The following is a 17,187-nucleotide window of genomic DNA, read 5'->3' as shown; positions in this document are numbered from 1 at the left end:
ATGAGCGAGGATACACAGGCGTATGCTTTGCAGAAGTGTTTTATCGACTAAATGTGATGCACGTATACATTCTCCTCCCCCTTCACATCTGTCGCAATAATTTACATTTTACCTTTGCAGTTTAAATAAGCAATACATGTCATATATTTCAACAGGGCATCTTGCTTTATTAAAGGGGTACTCCACCCCAGTATGAAAATTTTGTCATTAATCACTTACCCCCATGTCATTCCAAACCCATAAAAGCTTTGTTCATCTTCGGAACACAATTTAAGATATGTTGGATGAAAACCGGGAGGCTTGTGACTGTCCCATTAACTGCCAAGTAAAATACACTGTCAAGGTCCAGAAAAGTATGGAAGACATCGTCTGAATAGTTCCATCTGCCATTAATGATTCAACCGTAATGTTATGAAGTGACGAGAATACTTTTTGTATGCAAAGAGAACAAAAATAACGACTTTATTCAATAATTCATCTCCTCTGTGTCTCTCCGCATCACCATAGTGCCATTTTGGAGAATATGAGCTGAACGCAGGCAGCGTACGCTCTTCTGTGTCAGCCGCGCTGCACAGTAATGTTCATTTTAAAATCTGCATTACTGTGTGAATTCAGGACATTTGTGATATTTGTAAAGAATGTCCATCACGTCAATTTAAAATGGTTGTATGATGATGAATTACAGTGTGATAAATAATCTTATAGAGTGGTGTATCCTCCTCCAAATTGTAATTAGTTTTGTGCTTATGGGAATTCTAATCCAAAAGATCGAGGAGCTGGGTCATTGTAGCAAAAGGGGACGGGTTTAGTCATGGCTAGCTTGATTTATTACAACTGACACTACTAAATACTAACAGCTTGTTTTCTGAGAAGTGCATCAAGCTCAGAGGAAGCTGCCTGAGTTCAGCTTTCAGAAGACAAACCCTCAGGCCCTGCTGCTGTCTTCGACACACACAGGCTCACATTATCTCACAGACACACACTCTTGGGGATGGCCTGTTTGTCTTGAGCGGAGAGGAAGTGGTCAGAGCTGGTTGGCTTAACTTCATAGCTGTGCTGATTCTTGTTTGTCACACACACATACTTTGTGATGCTACAGATGTCCTGGGAATATGGTGTTAAAATGCAAAAGTGTGACTGATTGTTCCTTCCAGTAATTACTGTTCTGACCGCAATTTTATTTTTTCATTATTTCATCATAGAGTCGTGTGAAACAGAGGTGGTTGTGTTTTGTGTGCAAGTTAAAGGTCTGCTGCAGAATAGAGAAGTGGCTACAGCCGGTTAACATCCATTATTGGGTTGAGGTTATACAGTGTATCGAAAGGCTGTTTTTGGAAACTACACTACCTCTGTCTTCGTATTTAAAAGCAGTTTTTACAATGTAAAACTTAACTACATCTTAAAAATCTAGTTATTCATATTTCACTTTGTTGTATATTTTAAGGGAAGACACATTTCTCCATCATATTTGTATTTTTTTTTTTATCTATAAAAATGTATGCTATCATCATAAGTGATGAGATTGTCTGCTGTCATGACCAGATCAAGAGATTCAGAGAGCATCAAGATGAACAATTCTTATGTACAGGAAACAGCTCCACCTACAGGAAACAATGCAGTATTTACTGTATCACAGCCATCAAGTCGTAAACTAATCACGTGTATGGGCAAAAATGCCAGGTCTTTGAGTCACACAATGAATGAAAGCTGTTTAAAACATAAAGGTGTGCGAGTCACTCCTTTAACGAAGCAGGTTATGAAGTTTGAGGTGTGTGAGTTTGGCTGATAGCATCTTTATTCTTCTTTTATTTTTCACATTATGATACATTGAAGTATTTGACTTGAGATTTTAGATGTTAGAGACCAAGTTTTTATTTAAAATTTTTAAGTCACATAAAAATTTACTTAAGTGGTCACGTGGTGGAACAAATAAGGTGTGTGTGTGTATATATATATATATATATATATATATATATATATATATATATATATATATATATATATGCCTCATTTAGTGTATTGTTTGTTTGTTTTTCCTCAGGAATTATATACAAAGCAGTAAGTGTTATATTAAGTGTTTAATAATAAAAAATAAATCCACAAACTCCAGTTCAACTCAATCTGAAACAAATAATGGGAATAATGAGACATCAGGTAAATATGCTAGTCATAAATTATACTTTGGCAGTTTTAGATTTATTCATAAGAGACCTGAGTGTTGTCATGATGTGTGTTGGTATTAACACGGATTCAGAAGGAAGTTAAGCTGATTATGTGTGTTATTGGAAAAGACGAGGGGAAACCCATCAGACTCACAGGCTTTATTTAGCATTAGAGATGAGGAGGGTGAAGAGATCAAAGAGTGAGTGAGTTCCATCTTTGGAAGCCTTTTTATGTGTGGTAACTAAATCACAAAAATCCGCTCAGGAGAAGAAAATGAAAACAGACACGAGTTCTCCCTCATTTCCTGATCATCATAATCACTCTCAGCACTCAGCATCCAGCCATCTGCTGTCCATGCCTGATTTGAGTACTCTGTTTTTCTTTTCACTGTTTAATTTATTCTGCTCTCATATATTGATTCCTCTCTCTTTTAGGTGATGATTTCTCAATCATCCAGCAAGAGATTTTTATGGTGAAGGAATGCACCCATCACAACATTGTGGCTTACTTTGGCAGCTACCTCTGGTAACAAATAACTAAGTATTTTAGATGCCTACATTTTATTGAGATTATAAAACATAAGATTTCAGATATTCAAAAGATTAAAGATTTATTTAAATGCCCCAGATTTAATCTTAAAGATCTCTCTGTTTCATTCTAGCCGTGAGAAGTTGTGGATTTGTATGGAATACTGCGGTGGAGGATCCTTACAAGACATTTATCATGGTAAACTGGTTGTGTGTTTTGAAATTATACACCCCCATTTTTTTTTATACTGTCACTGCTAAATATGTGTGTGTTTGTGTACATGTTCAGTTACAGGTCCGCTCTCTGAACTTCAGATCGCCTATGTGTGCAGAGAGACGTTACAGGTAAGATCCTTCCAACATTGTTCACATCCTTCAAATGGTCTAGTGCTGTTAATAATTTTTGTATTATTAAATGGAGCCTTTAAACATCTTGAATTAATTTGAGTGTGTGTGTGTTTAGGGTCTCGGTTATCTGCACTCCAAAGGCAAGATGCACAGAGACATCAAGGTAATACAGCTTCATAATCAGTATATGTGTTTATTATATTGGCGTTCTGCCCGTTTCAAACTATCTTTCTCATGCCAGTTAATAACTGTCACCTCATTGTGCAATAGGGGGCGAATATTCTGCTCACCGACAATGGAGATGTCAAATTAGGTGAGAGGGTCACGCTATGATTGCAGGGTGTGTTTTGTGTAACTGAATTTGAATGTTAAAAAAATCTTCCTGTTTTGCAGCGGACTTTGGAGTGGCTGCTAAAATAACGGCCACCATGGCGAAAAGGAAATCCTTCATTGGGACGCCCTACTGGTAAGACCTGTTCTGTGATATTGAAGCAGCTACATTAAAATATGCTTGGTATACATGTTCTTTTAAGCTCTTTGTTCATTTGAAAAATCCAGGAATCAAACATTGATCAAACCTTCAAACATGGCAATAATTTCCTTATTCAGATTGCATAGCTTATTCAGGATTTCTGTGAACTATAACCTACTGTTGTCACAACACAGTCGGCTAGATGAGGTTAGACACACAAAGTGCATGTGAAGTTCAGCTCATGAGACAAAAATGCAGCTCTACAAGTTTCAGTAAACAGGAGAGTTTTATAACATTTTGTGACTTAATCAGACATTGTGTGTATTTCTGTTCATGATGAGTTTTGATAACTGAGCACACACCACTACACGGTTATGTTAGAAATAGTTTCCCCTCATTTATAAAAAGTCTGATCAGACCTTACGTTGTTTTTGAAAGAAGCCTTCTAAGCTCACCAAGGCTGTAATTGTTGGATTTAAAATACAGAAATATAATTGCAAGTAAAAGACCTATTTTCTATTTGAATATATTTGAAAATGTAATTTACTCCTGTGATAGTTCCTGTGTCACATGATCATTCTAAGATGCTTATTAGGTGCTCAAGAAACATTTATGATTATTAACAACATTGTAAAGGCATTTGTTTGTTTTAAAAAGAAAACCCTTCTGAACATTAGTTTATGTGTCTTGTCTGCTCTGTTGTTTATAGGATGGCTCCAGAGGTGGCAGCAGTGGAGAAGAATGGAGGTTATAATCATCTGTGTGATATCTGGGCTGTTGGAATCACATCCATAGAACTGGCAGAACTACAGCCTCCCATGTTTGACCTCCATCCCATGAGGTATAAACACACATACTTCTTGCCAATGAGCAGGCATGTTTTTAATCAAGGCATTTGCTCTGGGCCCAGAGTTTTAGTGAATCTTATTAACTTAATTATGTGCAGAAATCCTCTTTGTTTGGAGCCAAGATAATTAACCATTAGACTGCCACCAAATTCTCATATAATTGCTCAGAGATTTGTATCTTTCTGTGATCTCCTTCTTTCTTGCTTTTTGTGTGTGTGTATATCCAGGGCTTTATTTCTGATGTCTAAAAGCAATTTCCAGCCACCCAAGCTGAAGGACAAGACCAAATGGTAAGTCTCCCTGGCCTGTTTGTATGTTAATGTTTGCATATTTCATAAGAGAAATATAGAGTGTGTTCTGAGTGAGTGTTTTACAAGTAAAATCAGCAGTCGCTGTTTCTTTTCTTTTTCTGTCTTAACTGTCTTGCTTTTTCACAGGTCTACAGCCTTCCATACTTTTGTAAAAATTTCCCTCACAAAAAACCCGAAGAAGAGGCCAACAGCTGAGAAGCTGCTCTCGGTAAAAATGTCCTCTCTGTCTCTATTTTATCTGTTTATGATTTCACACAGTGCAGCTTTTTAAGCTGCTCTCAGTAAAAATGTCCTCTCTATATCTCCATTTTATCTGTTAATGATTCCTCACAGTACAGCTCTTTAACTCATTCAGTGGAAGTTTATGTGCACATGCAATGAAATATAAACTCATGTAACAGAGAACTGTGCACTTGAACTCAATACCGCATCTTGAAAGAAAGATCGTATGCTTACCAAAGCTGCAGTTATTCGATTAAAAATTAAGTAAAATCTGTAATGTTTTGAATAATAACAATTTGAAATAACCTTTTCGATTTGAAAACAATTTGAATTTGAAGTATGCTGCTGTAAGAGTATCACAATCGAAAATATGCATTGATGTGTAATTTTTAAAAATGTGTTCAACACACACCTGTCCATTCCGTCCATATTAATTCTTTTCTTGATTACATTCCTCTATTCTGTCTGAATATTACATAGGCTACATCACAAGCAGCCATTTACACTACATTGTCTCTGTGTTTGCATGCAGCACTTATTTGTGGCTCAGACAGGTTTGACTCGACGGTTAGCTTTAGAGCTACTTGATAAGATGAACAACCCAGATAATCATCAGTCTCACTTCAGCCAGGGAGATGAAGATGACTTGGAGGTAACTCGTGTTATGTGTGTGTGTGTGTGTGTGTGTGTGTGTGTGTGTGTGTGTGTGTGTGTGTGTGTGCGCGTGTGTATTTGTGTGTGTGTGTGAGATGTGCATGTATGAAAGAGATGGCAAGTTAGTATGTAAATTTACTCTTTGTTAGTGTGTGAGAGTTTGTGTGTAAATGGGTTATAGTTTCAGTGTGTAGATGTGTGTAAATGAGTGTCTGTGGTGGTATACATAGTTTTACAATGAATCTTTCTCTGGTCCACAGCCGCTTGCAGAGCGCCACACCATCCGCTCGTCCCACAGCAGGAGCTCTCGTGCTGAAAAGACCAAGTCTCAGATCAACTGTATGTCAGTCACAGGCCTGAGCGTGATTATGAGTGTCTCGCTGTCTTGCCTATTCCCAATGAACCCCAAAACAGTTCCACTGGCTGACAGAATGTATTTTGTGTGCTCCATTTAGTGCCTGGCTAGAAATCGTACATTTCATTATATAATTCTGGTCATCTTAACCATCAAAGTAAAGTAATAGCTTTACTAAAAAGTACTCCTTGGGATCCAACCAGAGTTAGGCTGTGACACATGGGATAAAACGAGGAGCCTGGTGCCTGTGATCAAAGATTTGTGTGACTGATCTGTTTTATTTGTCAGATGAGAATTTGTGATGGTTTAAGATTTAAAATGGCATACGTTGCTACTCTATAATTTGTATAGAAAATTAATCTAAACTCAAGTTTAATATGAAACAATCTCCCATTGGGGACATTCATGGATGTCCTCATTTAGAAAAATTGTTTTGTTTTTTATTTTTATTTTTATGGTTAGGATGTGGGTTATGGGCTTGTAGAAGTCTATCATATGTTCTTGTTTAGATGGCTAATTAAACATGTGTTTGACCTTTACTCATGAACATGATGTACCACCACACACTCCTGACCACATTCATGATAAGTGGCATCTCTTGTTCTTAATCTGCTCTTGAAGAGTTTAAGCTCTATTATTAGTTCAGATAGAAATGCATAGTCTTGAGCCCCCCTGTGGTGGAGATGTGGTACTACAAATTTACACTTCAGCTTGAACTTTGTCACAATTTTTGTACAAAGCAACCCAGTAGTGTTGAACAGAATGTTAGAAATGTTGCTTGAGTGCAGATAAATGGTGAAATTTTTTTGTCTTGTCTATGGCATGCTAGGTTAAGAAGTGCAGTGATGCGTTTTCTCTCGTCTCTGTCTTTCAGTTGATAGGCTTAAGGTTGAGCGCCCCATGAAGAAGGAGACCGAAGCCAGTGCTGAGATGGTGAGAGAAGCATTACATAGTCCAGACTGTCAATACATCACTAATATTAATCAAACACACACACACACACACACACACACACACACACACTACAGAATAAACCTGTAGTTCAATAAAATTATAAGTTTGACCGTTTAAACCAAAGCTTAAAACCAAACATTTTTCTAGCAAATATTTGCATGAGTAAACTGACTATTTGCCCAGAACAGGTATGCAATGAAACCTGACTTACATGTTTTTAAAAGGGACTGTGTATGTATGGTTCTTTCTTTGCAGGATGTAACTAAGGACAATGATTTCTCCTCACCCTGGAGCCCATTGACAGAGGGTCCCATCACCTCCAGGTAACCATTAAAAGTTTTCTTTGTGACTTTGTGAACGATTTGATTCCTGCTACTGCCGCCCGCATGAAAACACCGCAAGCAGTCATTTCCCTGTTCTGTCTGCATCGTTTCTCTGACGTCCCCACAAGTCTACGCACTTCCTTCTTTCTACAGAATCTCGCATGAGCTCTGCTTGCATTCCCTCTACTTGGACTGTTCTGTTGTGTTCTTTCTTTTCCCCGTTTTCCTTTACTTTTCCCTTTTGTGTCTTCTGAAGAGCGTTGAGGAGGAGTTATTTATACGGTAAAGAATTGGTTTGTGTAGCTGTTTTTTAACAGAACCAAGGAAACTTCCATGCAGGGTTTAAAATTTACTCTGGCCAAGAGCCCAAATAAAAGTAAAAACTGGCTTTTAGTGTTAAAGGAAATGAGTAAAAATTAATGCGTGTTGTAAATCATTGCTTTAAATGGTAAAATGCAGAATATGGTATCACAAAAAAAGGGATATATGTTGAACAAATTTGTTCCGTTATTCAGTTTATAAGTAACTAATTAGCGTATTAATATTTTCTCTTTCTGTTCATTTCTCTCTCTGTCTGTCACTGAAGGGGCAGTTGGCTCCATTAGAAGATGCTTTTGAGGATGTTGATCTGTAAGTGTGGCTACTCTTTACACTTTACACTTTAAACATTATTTTAAAGACTTTATATTCTTCTGGGGCTTGCTTGTAAGGTATCATATTCTGTAAAATCAGCATGGGAAAAATATGTGCTGTGAAAATTGCTAAATTAACCACAAGCAAAAACCAATTAAATAATTCTATTCTTTTTCACTCTATTTCATCTCCCCCCTCTCAGTTCAACTCTTAAACAGGGAGTGCCACCACCGCTTCCTCCTAAGGTAACTGTGAATGTTTGTATAAGGATACAAATGTCTATATTACATTTTTTTTTTTTCATTGGCGTGATTTTAAAATTCTTATTCTTATCAGCCCTCTCAGGCTCGGTCGAGCAGTGTGTCTGATGAGTTTGGTTTGAGCGACGGGGCTCAGACGGTGCGGAGGTTTGCGGGCTCTGATAACGGGCCTGTACCAGTGTCTCGCAGACAGAGCACACCTGAGAGAGGAAGTAACGCAGAACACACCCACTCAGAATACATGTCTGTGAGCGTCAGCAGCCCAGGGCTGCTCTCACACACTGCCGACCACGGTAAGTCTCACACACACACACACACACACACACACACGCTTATTGTTCAAATCATGTTTATACACAGACACTGTTCATGTACCACTTTCATATAGATGTATTGGAAAGTATGTTGATTAAGAAAGATTTTGAATGTTTCTGAAAGAAGTCTATAATGCTTACCAAACTGGTGAAATTGGTGTATATTGTTGATTTGGTGCAATTTACAAAAATATTTGACCACTGAAGCTGACCAATCAGAATGACATATTTTAAAAAATCATAATAAATTACTTAATATTTTACATTTATTTTTAAATTATCAAATTTTACTTTCTATAGAGGAAGACTCAGATGAAAATGTAAATGGAGATGTTTCAAAATCACCTCCTGGCCGTCCCCAGAGGAAAGAGAGAAAAGATTTTCCTGTAAGTGTGTGTGTGGGTATTTGTCCTGCTGAGACGAGTGTGACGCATGAAAAGAATGTTGCGCTCTACTCATTTTTCTGTTCTCTTTTTATAGAAACCTGCTATTAACGGCCTCCCGCCCACTCCCAAAGTCCTGGTGAGTGACATCATCACACATCACTTACGCTGAACTAAATGCTAATATCTTCCAATCTCACTATTCAACAGCTATTTGCTCAGTGCTTTATTTTAATTCTGTATTTTATAACTGTCATAAGCTTACATATTACCTCTCTGCGTGTCTGCAGATGGGAGCTTGCTTCTCAAAGGTTTTTGATGGTTGTCCTCTTAAAATTAACTGTGCCACTTCATGGATTCACCCAGAAACGAAAGGTAAAGTGCCGATAACCGATGAATGTCTGTCTGATAATAAATTTGATGCTATTTTGTATAAGTAAATAAAAAGTCTGGAGTCAATTTTTAATGGGTAAGATTTTTGTAGTGTTTTTAGTGTCTTTTTTATGTATAGTGTAAGTCTCAGCAATGCTGCATTTATTTTGATCAAAAATACAGTAAAGCAGTAATATTTTAAAATATTGCTAAAATTTAAAATAACTGTTTGGTGTTTTAATGTATTTTTATAATGTAATTTCTTGTTGTGATGGCAGAGCTGAATTTTCAGCATCATTACTCCAGTATTCAGAGTCACATGATCCTTAAGAAATCATTCTGATTTCCTGATTCTTAATATGATCGGTGTTGAAAGTAGGGATTTTACATGCGCAAACAACAGAACATGAAGATTCTCATGGTTATATCTTATCGCATCACGCACCTGCAGTGCTTCTGCGAATGGAGAAAAACATATTTAAGCTAGGCTATATATAAATAGGCCTATATGAGAAATATATTTTTACTTAAATAATAATCTAAGAAAAGTAAATAAAAACTGTGCAACAAGTAGCCTAGTATGCAGAGTTTCGGTTAATTTTTTGTGCTGCGCGAAAGGAAACCAAGACGGCAGAAAGCGGCATCCCATTTTCTTTAGGCCTGTTTTACAAAAGCACAAAGATTTGTTTTTATTATGAATGTATACAAATAAAAGCAAACCTTTTACATTTCCCAATATCTTAGTTGCTTCCACTGTTAGAAGGAAAAAATTCAACCGCATGCAACCACACCACATTCAAAAACAATACCTTTACAAATCAAAATAAAATATACAAAAAAAAAAAAGTAAAAAAAAAATATCAAAAAAATATTTGGCATTATCATGTTATGCAAAACATTTTGTTTTACGTGGATATTGGAACGCAAGTGAAGTACATAATAAAATAATATTTTGGCATTCAAATACATCACAAATATGGAAACATTTGATTTTGTCTCGAATGAGAGACCCAACGTTGGTTTCAGTTTCGTTTTAGCCTAGATGAATTTGTTTTGGCTTGTCATTTATATACCTATAGCTTCCTATATTTTTTTCTTTCTTGTTCTTTTATAAATACTGTTAAATTGAAAGGATTTGTTGTGGAGAGAGGGGAACTAAATTAGCCTAGCTATGTTTACAATGTTCATTATAATGTTTGTAAACATTTCGCGTCAGCATTAGGCCTATTTCTGAATGAACTAATAAAATGCGACTTATATGGGACGTTTTGTTTTTTCTCTAAAAAGCGCTATTTTTTTAATATGCATAGCGTATTTTAACCATGCAGCAAACCTTTTAAAATATTTTGATAAATAATTAAAAAAAATACAAATAAAGGACTTTTTAAACTGTTTAACTGATTGTATTAATCAGCCAAAATTCTTACGGTCGGTTAACGGTTAACCGGTTAAAATGAGCATCCACAGTTGAAAGCAGTTGTTCTGCTTAGTATTTTATTATTTTTTGGATTCTTTAATATCAGCCTGTAAACACTACTACTTTTGTTTTTTGTTTTTTTTTAGACCAGTATCTGATATTTGGCACTGAAGACGGAATCTACACTCTGAACCTAAATGAGCTGCATGAAGCCTCCATGGAGCAGGTACAGCCTAAACTATGACTTTCACCTTTACCCTTGACCTCGAATAGACAACATGAACTCATCACCTGCTGTTTTGATGTGTTTCAGCTGTTTCCACGGCGATGCACGTGGCTGTACATAATCAATAATAATCTGATGTCATTATCAGGTGAGTGAGAGTGATGTGGGAGCGGCTCTTCTGTCTTTCTGTTACTGAGATTCTCTGCAGTACCTACATGATCCCTGTCTGTCTGACTGTCTGTTTCTCTCTGTTCACGGCTGATTTCACTGCTTGCTGCCTCTTCTAATGCCTAAATCACCATAATCAGAAGGTAAAATGTCAATCCTCTGTCCTCTAGGCCCACACGCACTCAGCTAATATCAAATCATCTTTCTGACCTCATTCTTAATCTGATTTTGATTCAACTTGCATAACTACACAGCTCAGCTTTTCTTTGTGCTGGGAGTAATGACTATTCATTTCTGTGGGGCAGCATTTTCCATTCTCATCAGCACAAATGATATGAATTGTGTCATACGTTGAATATCCTGTGTGTAGTCCTACACTGTGTATGGTACGCATGTGATGTGTGTTATCTCTCGTTTAAAGGGAAGACGTTTCAGTTGTATTCCCATAATCTGATTGGGCTGTTTGAACAGCTCAGGAAACCTGGACTGGCCACTCAGTTCCACACCCACAGATTCCCTGACAGGATACTGCCCAGGTACACATACACACACAATTTTGTATATTTTTATATTATTCTTTTTATTATCTGTGTCCTGTCTTGTCACTGTCATTCTGCTGCACTGTGGAGTTTCTGTCATTAAAAAAAAAAATCATTGTATGTGTAAACATACCTGGAAATAAATCGGATTCTGATTCACACACACACAAACACAGTTTTTGCACATTTCACAGTATTTTTGCCATGGTTTCATTAGCAACATAAAATTAAGAAACACTTTGCATATTGTTGATAGCCATTACTAAAGAAAGTGTTATTACACTTAGAGCAGTTCTTTTTAATAGTATAATAGTTTGGTTTTAATAAATGTAAACTAGCAAAAATAGATTTTTCATGTATTAATGTATTATTTTATGTATTTTATGCATTTAGTTTTTTTGTATTAAAATAAATGTCAGAAACATGTCTTAATGATTTTCAATTAGATCTAAAGACACAAAATGTAGTGACATTAAAAATCAAGGCACATTTTTAATAATAATATATAATATAATAAATATAAATATAATGTATTATATATTTAACAATAAGATTGAATAATTATAAAAAAGTTTTTTTTTAAAAAAATCGTAAATTATATATACGTTACACACACACACACACACACACACACACACGTATTTATAATTTAATAATATATAATTTATAATTTATATATTATATTTTAATCTTTTTATATATTTTTATTTTATAATATTTTAATTAAAAATAATATTTTATCCTTTATACTTTTTATACATTATGTAAATATTGTTTTATTATACAGTGGATTATTTATTTATGCATAAATATATTTTTAAAGCTATTAGTTATAGGGGTGTGTGATTAATCGAATCGCAATTGCGATTTGAGACGTTGCGGTTTTGCTAATCGCAAAGCCTGCAATGTAGAAGCAAGATCAATTACTCTGTTCCAGAACATATGCAAGACAGCCTTGAGTGACAATCTTACTAACCAATAGAATGAGTGCACCTCCGTTCTCCCCAATCAGCTCTGCTCTAGCCAACTGCATAAACACCCACCATTAAAAAAAAAAAAAAAAAAAAAACAATGCGGGAGAGAGTGTGTGATTATGGTTTCTACAGGTTCAGATTGATAGTTGGTAAATTAATACTAAAGAAAAACTTATGTAATATGAGATTACTTCGGCTTTGAAATGAAAGACACCTAACAAAAAAGGTAACGTTAATTTGCAAGAGCTGCGTCACAACACATATCAAGAGCTCCCTTATTGGTTCTGCTTTCAGTACTGGAGAATAAAAGATACATTCTTAGATGTTTTTATTAGTACATATACGTTATCTTGAACATTTTATCTCCCTAACAGATTCTAATTTGAAAGAAGTATATAATGCATGTTCGCTATTCCCAATCCAGAAGACCGTACACACAGCCTGTGTCTCTGAATGCTTCTCATACTCGCTTCTCTCTGCCGCGTCTCACAGAGGAGCCGTTACACTTGCCGCACACACGCAGCCTGTCTCATAATGCTCGGTTATACTCGCGCACGGCTTCGCACGACACGTCTCCACGAGCGCATTTGGCAATAAGGAAGATGTTGATGCACGCACGCAACATGTGGCAACTCGCGCCTGGCTCCCCATTTAAAACAAGTTTAAATTGAGTCTAACTGCTTTGCTAATTTCACTTGAATGAAATTAAACATTCAGCACACTTGTTTTTAAAATCCCAAATGCTTAAAAATTTATAAATCAGCCTATGTAACCTATGTAATACTTTAATAATTGACTGAAGTAATACAGTTATTTATTTGCACAAAATAAACTCATCTTTTCTGTGAAATTTAGTTAAGTAAATTCTGCCCTGCTAAAAAAAAAAATAACAATAATAATAAAAAAAAAAAAAAAAATAATAGGACTGCTGAAAAAAAAAAAATGTAATGGATTTAAGGGTTATATCCTGGGAATTATATTGGAATAATTCCCGAAACAAATGGTGTCTACTGGATTTTTGGAGGACTCTTTTGTAATCTGATGGATTTCTGTGTAATTCCTATTGGAATAATGCCCGAAACACACTACAAAAAGGAATTTTGTAATTGTTTTAATGGAAACTGTAAGAATTTCTGTGATGGTTTCTATTGTTTTTTTTCAGCAGGGTAACGATACCCATACTGTGCTGCACACTATTGACAATATTAAGATGAAGCTTGACTTTGTAAAAATAAAAATCGCAAATCAAATCGCAATATCTGTCAAAAAAATCGCAATTAGATATTTTCCCCAAATCCCACAGCCCTAATTAGTTATATTACTGTGATATATGACCTTTTAGTATTATCTACTAGGGCTGGCCGATACAGAGTATGTGAGCGAAGTGGAGCGGCGCATAGTGCCCTGTTTTTACTGATTTTTTTTTTTGTGTATACAGTATAATTGTTTAATTAAGATGAGATATAGCACTATAAATTCTTAATTCATTGTTGCAAAAGGCTAAAGACATAGTACTATATCTCAGCTCGCCCCTCAACATGCATGCGTTCGGAGATTCGGCAGCCCAACACTGAATATTATATTGTGAGCGTTTGTATTTTGAGTAATAAAATAAAAAATTAGAAAAATTTAAATACAAAAATGAACTTTAAATTACCCCTGCTTCTAAATAAATAAAGCAGTTATTTTTATTTTGCTAAAAACGGGCCTCCGAACTAATAGGCTACCAGAAAGGTAAAAAAAACCTTAAGGTTTTTGCTTAGAATTCTTTTTAATCCCTGCATGACTTTAGTCATACATGATAAATATCAAATACGTTATAGCTTGACTACAAGTTTAAAAACAGCGCTACAGTTGTTATAATCAAGGAAATTTAACTTACCATCATGAAATGTCTACACAGGCGATAACGCCAAAAAGAAAGAGAAACATTGGAAAACAAGCATATTTATTCAAGACATTATTATATGACATCAGCATGCATTTATCATTCTTACAATCACCGCCAAAATGTCCAACTTCATCATGATGATCTTAAAATTGGGTTCTATTATTTTTCCTCACAAAACAGAGTGGAAATTATTAGCAACACCAACATAACAGCAAAGCTAATGTTTTCTGTTAGTTTAAGCGCAGACTAAGAAAAGTAAAACCAAACTGAACATGGTGTGTGTTTATGGTGCATGTCGGCAGTGTTTCTCGGTGGGGGCGGGGCATGGTGGAGGTGGGGCTTAGGAAGACAAAATGATCAGATATCGCAATATTTTTAAGGCGATTATCGGCAAAATATTTTTGACATATTGCCCAGCCCAATTATCTATGCACTATTATATTATTTACATTTTGAAGTAGTTTTAATTTTTACATTTTCAATTTTAGTAATTGTTATATACTTGTCATTTAATTTTTCTATTTTACTTTTATTTTAGCTTTAGTAATTTTAGATTTTCAACTGATACTTTAATAGTAAATAAGTTGAAGAAATGCAGAAATAAGTGGAAGTTTTTCATTTAATATTTATATTCCATTTACTTTCAGATTTATTTCAGTTTTTCGAAATGTATTTTTAATTGTTGTAGTTAACAGTTACAACACTTGTCTCTTCACAGGAGATTTGCTCTCACCACCAAGATCCCCGACACCAAGGGATGCCACAAGTGTTGCATCGGTAAAGCTTTAAACACACACTCCTGTACAAACACACACACTCGGACTGAGTTTGATCTGCTCACTTTCTCTTTCTTTCAGTGCGGAATCCGTACACAGGTCACAAGTATCTCTGTGGAGCTTTGCAGTCTGGGATTGTTTTGCTGCAGTGGTACGAACCCATGGAGAGATTCATGCTTATAAAGGTTAGACACACACAAAAAAACTGTATTTGCAAACCAGAAGGAAATAAAACAAAAGATGGCATATGACATTATGAAGCTTTTAAATCTCTCTCGCAGCACTTTGATTTCCCGTTACCAAGTCCGCTGCGTGTGTTTGAGATGCTGGTAGTCCCTGAGCAGGAGTATCCTCTGATGTGTGTGGCGGTCAGTAAGGGCACTGAGCCGGGACAGGTGGTTCGCTTCCAGACCATCAACCTCAATTCCTGCTCCTCCTGGTTCACTGAGATCGGCTCAGGTACGGCTCCTCTCAAACACAGTTTATTCGGTTTACTTTATATATGCTAGTAAACTACCTAAACTACCTAATTACCTAGTAAAAAAAAAAAGTGATGATATGTTTATCTGTTTGTAGGAGGTAACCAGGTCGATGCGATCCACGTGACACAATTAGAGAGAGACACCGTGCTTGTGTGCCTGGACAGTGAGTGAAATAACATTCAACATATACCTTGATAAACATTATTTTACAAAAAACAAAAATGATTGAATATTTCTAATGTTATCTCTCTTCTTGTGTTTGTATAGAGAACGTAAAAATAGTGAACTTGCAGGGAAAGCTGAAGTCTAATAAGAAACTGGCGTCTGAGCTGAGCTTCGATTTCTGTGTCGACTCCGTAGGTGAGAGATTTACTTCTGCACTCATCCAGCTGTGATGTGCTTTTATTGTGTTGTGTAGTGTGTTGATGGGTGTGTGTTACCAGATATATGTGTGTGTTTTTGTCAGTGTGTCTCCAGGACAGTGTTCTGGCCTTCTGGAAACATGGGATGCAAGGCAAGAACTTCAAATCAAATGAGGTAAACGCAGACATTGTGCCAACATTGCATTATTAGTATATATTTATTTTATCTGTTCATGCATTCAATCCTATGATGTGAGCACAAGCATTCTTTCTCGTGAAACTTCTCTCTGTGTGTGTGTGTGTGTGTGTGTGTGTGTGTGTGTGTGTGTGTGTGTGTGTGTCTGTGTCACAGTGATGATATGTATTTGTATTATGTGTGTGAGGTTTTGTTTCATGTTTCTTGGCTCTGCGGCATGTAATATAAGTACAATAAAAGGACAAAGGTCTTCTGGAGGTGAAGGACTGTCTTTATGAAATATGATAGTGTTTGTGTGTGTGTGAGACATAGATGACAGGGTGTGATGGATGATGTAAAATTCATGTACAATCAGAAAGCTCCAGCTGGCCAGAGAGTAATGGATTAAATTATTCAGCTGTTTTTCTCCTCTCTGACTCCAGTGAAAAGCGATTGGCACCTACACCCCTCAAAAGAGTATTACAGTGTGTGTGTGGGGGTGCGCCTGCCAGGTGGTGCACCTGCGTTGCCAACCATTGTATTTTGAGAACATGACCCACGTTTGATATTTTCGCCCATTGTTTAAAGTTTTTGGGATGGGAGAAGGTCTGAGTAGGTTGTGGTCTATCATTATTAAAGGAATAGTTCACCCAAAAATGAAAATTTGCTGAAAATCTACTGACCCTCAGGCAATCCAAGATGTAGATGAGTTTGTTTTTTCATCAGAACAGATTTGGAGAAATTTATCCTCTGCAATTGATCCTCTGCAGTGAATGGGTGCCGTCAGAATGAGAGTCCAAACAGCTGATAAAAACATAGTAATCCACACAAATCCTTCATTAAGACACTTTTAACTTCAAACCATCATTTCTAGACACAATAACAGAGTCCATAGAGTCCTTATCCATAATAATGCATCCTAAAATAAAAAAGTCCATCCCCTGTTGTCCTCTCACATCAAAATCCACTGCAGAGGATCCATTGGTGATCAAGTGATGTAATGCTAAATTTCTTCAGATCTGAAGAAGCTCATGTAAG

At 36.1% G+C, this 17,187-nt stretch overlaps 1 protein-coding gene across 2 annotated transcripts in view; it reads left to right on the top strand.

Annotated features, from left to right (window-relative positions):
- LOC109059130 (mitogen-activated protein kinase kinase kinase kinase 5-like) overlaps window positions 1-17,187 on the top strand; it is a 29,817-nt gene that overhangs the window by 9,708 nt on the left and 2,922 nt on the right. The window contains exons 4-30 of one of the 2 annotated variants that reach the window (XM_042737356.1): window positions 2,598-2,688; window positions 2,825-2,889; window positions 2,980-3,035; window positions 3,154-3,201; window positions 3,309-3,351; window positions 3,432-3,504; window positions 4,220-4,351; window positions 4,586-4,648; window positions 4,796-4,877; window positions 5,424-5,543; window positions 5,806-5,884; window positions 6,775-6,833; window positions 7,110-7,177; window positions 8,013-8,055; window positions 8,147-8,363; window positions 8,685-8,770; window positions 8,865-8,906; window positions 9,058-9,142; window positions 10,703-10,782; window positions 10,870-10,930; window positions 11,372-11,486; window positions 15,073-15,131; window positions 15,212-15,315; window positions 15,412-15,589; window positions 15,707-15,775; window positions 15,880-15,972; window positions 16,079-16,149. In XM_042737356.1, the coding sequence (XP_042593290.1) occupies window positions 2,598-2,688; window positions 2,825-2,889; window positions 2,980-3,035; window positions 3,154-3,201; window positions 3,309-3,351; window positions 3,432-3,504; window positions 4,220-4,351; window positions 4,586-4,648; window positions 4,796-4,877; window positions 5,424-5,543; window positions 5,806-5,884; window positions 6,775-6,833; window positions 7,110-7,177; window positions 8,013-8,055; window positions 8,147-8,363; window positions 8,685-8,770; window positions 8,865-8,906; window positions 9,058-9,142; window positions 10,703-10,782; window positions 10,870-10,930; window positions 11,372-11,486; window positions 15,073-15,131; window positions 15,212-15,315; window positions 15,412-15,589; window positions 15,707-15,775; window positions 15,880-15,972; window positions 16,079-16,149 (2,282 nt within the window). Of the gene's footprint in view, window positions 1-2,597; window positions 2,689-2,824; window positions 2,890-2,979; window positions 3,036-3,153; window positions 3,202-3,308; window positions 3,352-3,431; window positions 3,505-4,219; window positions 4,352-4,585; window positions 4,649-4,795; window positions 4,878-5,423; window positions 5,544-5,805; window positions 5,885-6,774; window positions 6,834-7,109; window positions 7,178-8,012; window positions 8,056-8,146; window positions 8,364-8,684; window positions 8,771-8,864; window positions 8,907-9,057; window positions 9,143-10,702; window positions 10,783-10,869; window positions 10,931-11,368; window positions 11,487-15,072; window positions 15,132-15,211; window positions 15,316-15,411; window positions 15,590-15,706; window positions 15,776-15,879; window positions 15,973-16,078; window positions 16,150-17,187 lie in introns of both variants that reach the window. The other variant, XM_042737355.1, reaches the window with a different exon arrangement.

Source organism: Cyprinus carpio, chromosome B13, assembly GCF_018340385.1.
Source record: "Cyprinus carpio isolate SPL01 chromosome B13, ASM1834038v1, whole genome shotgun sequence".
Lineage (NCBI taxonomy): Eukaryota > Metazoa > Chordata > Actinopteri > Cypriniformes > Cyprinidae > Cyprinus > Cyprinus carpio.
Note: the sequence above shows the minus strand (reverse complement) of the source record. Positions and strands in the feature narration are given on the sequence as shown.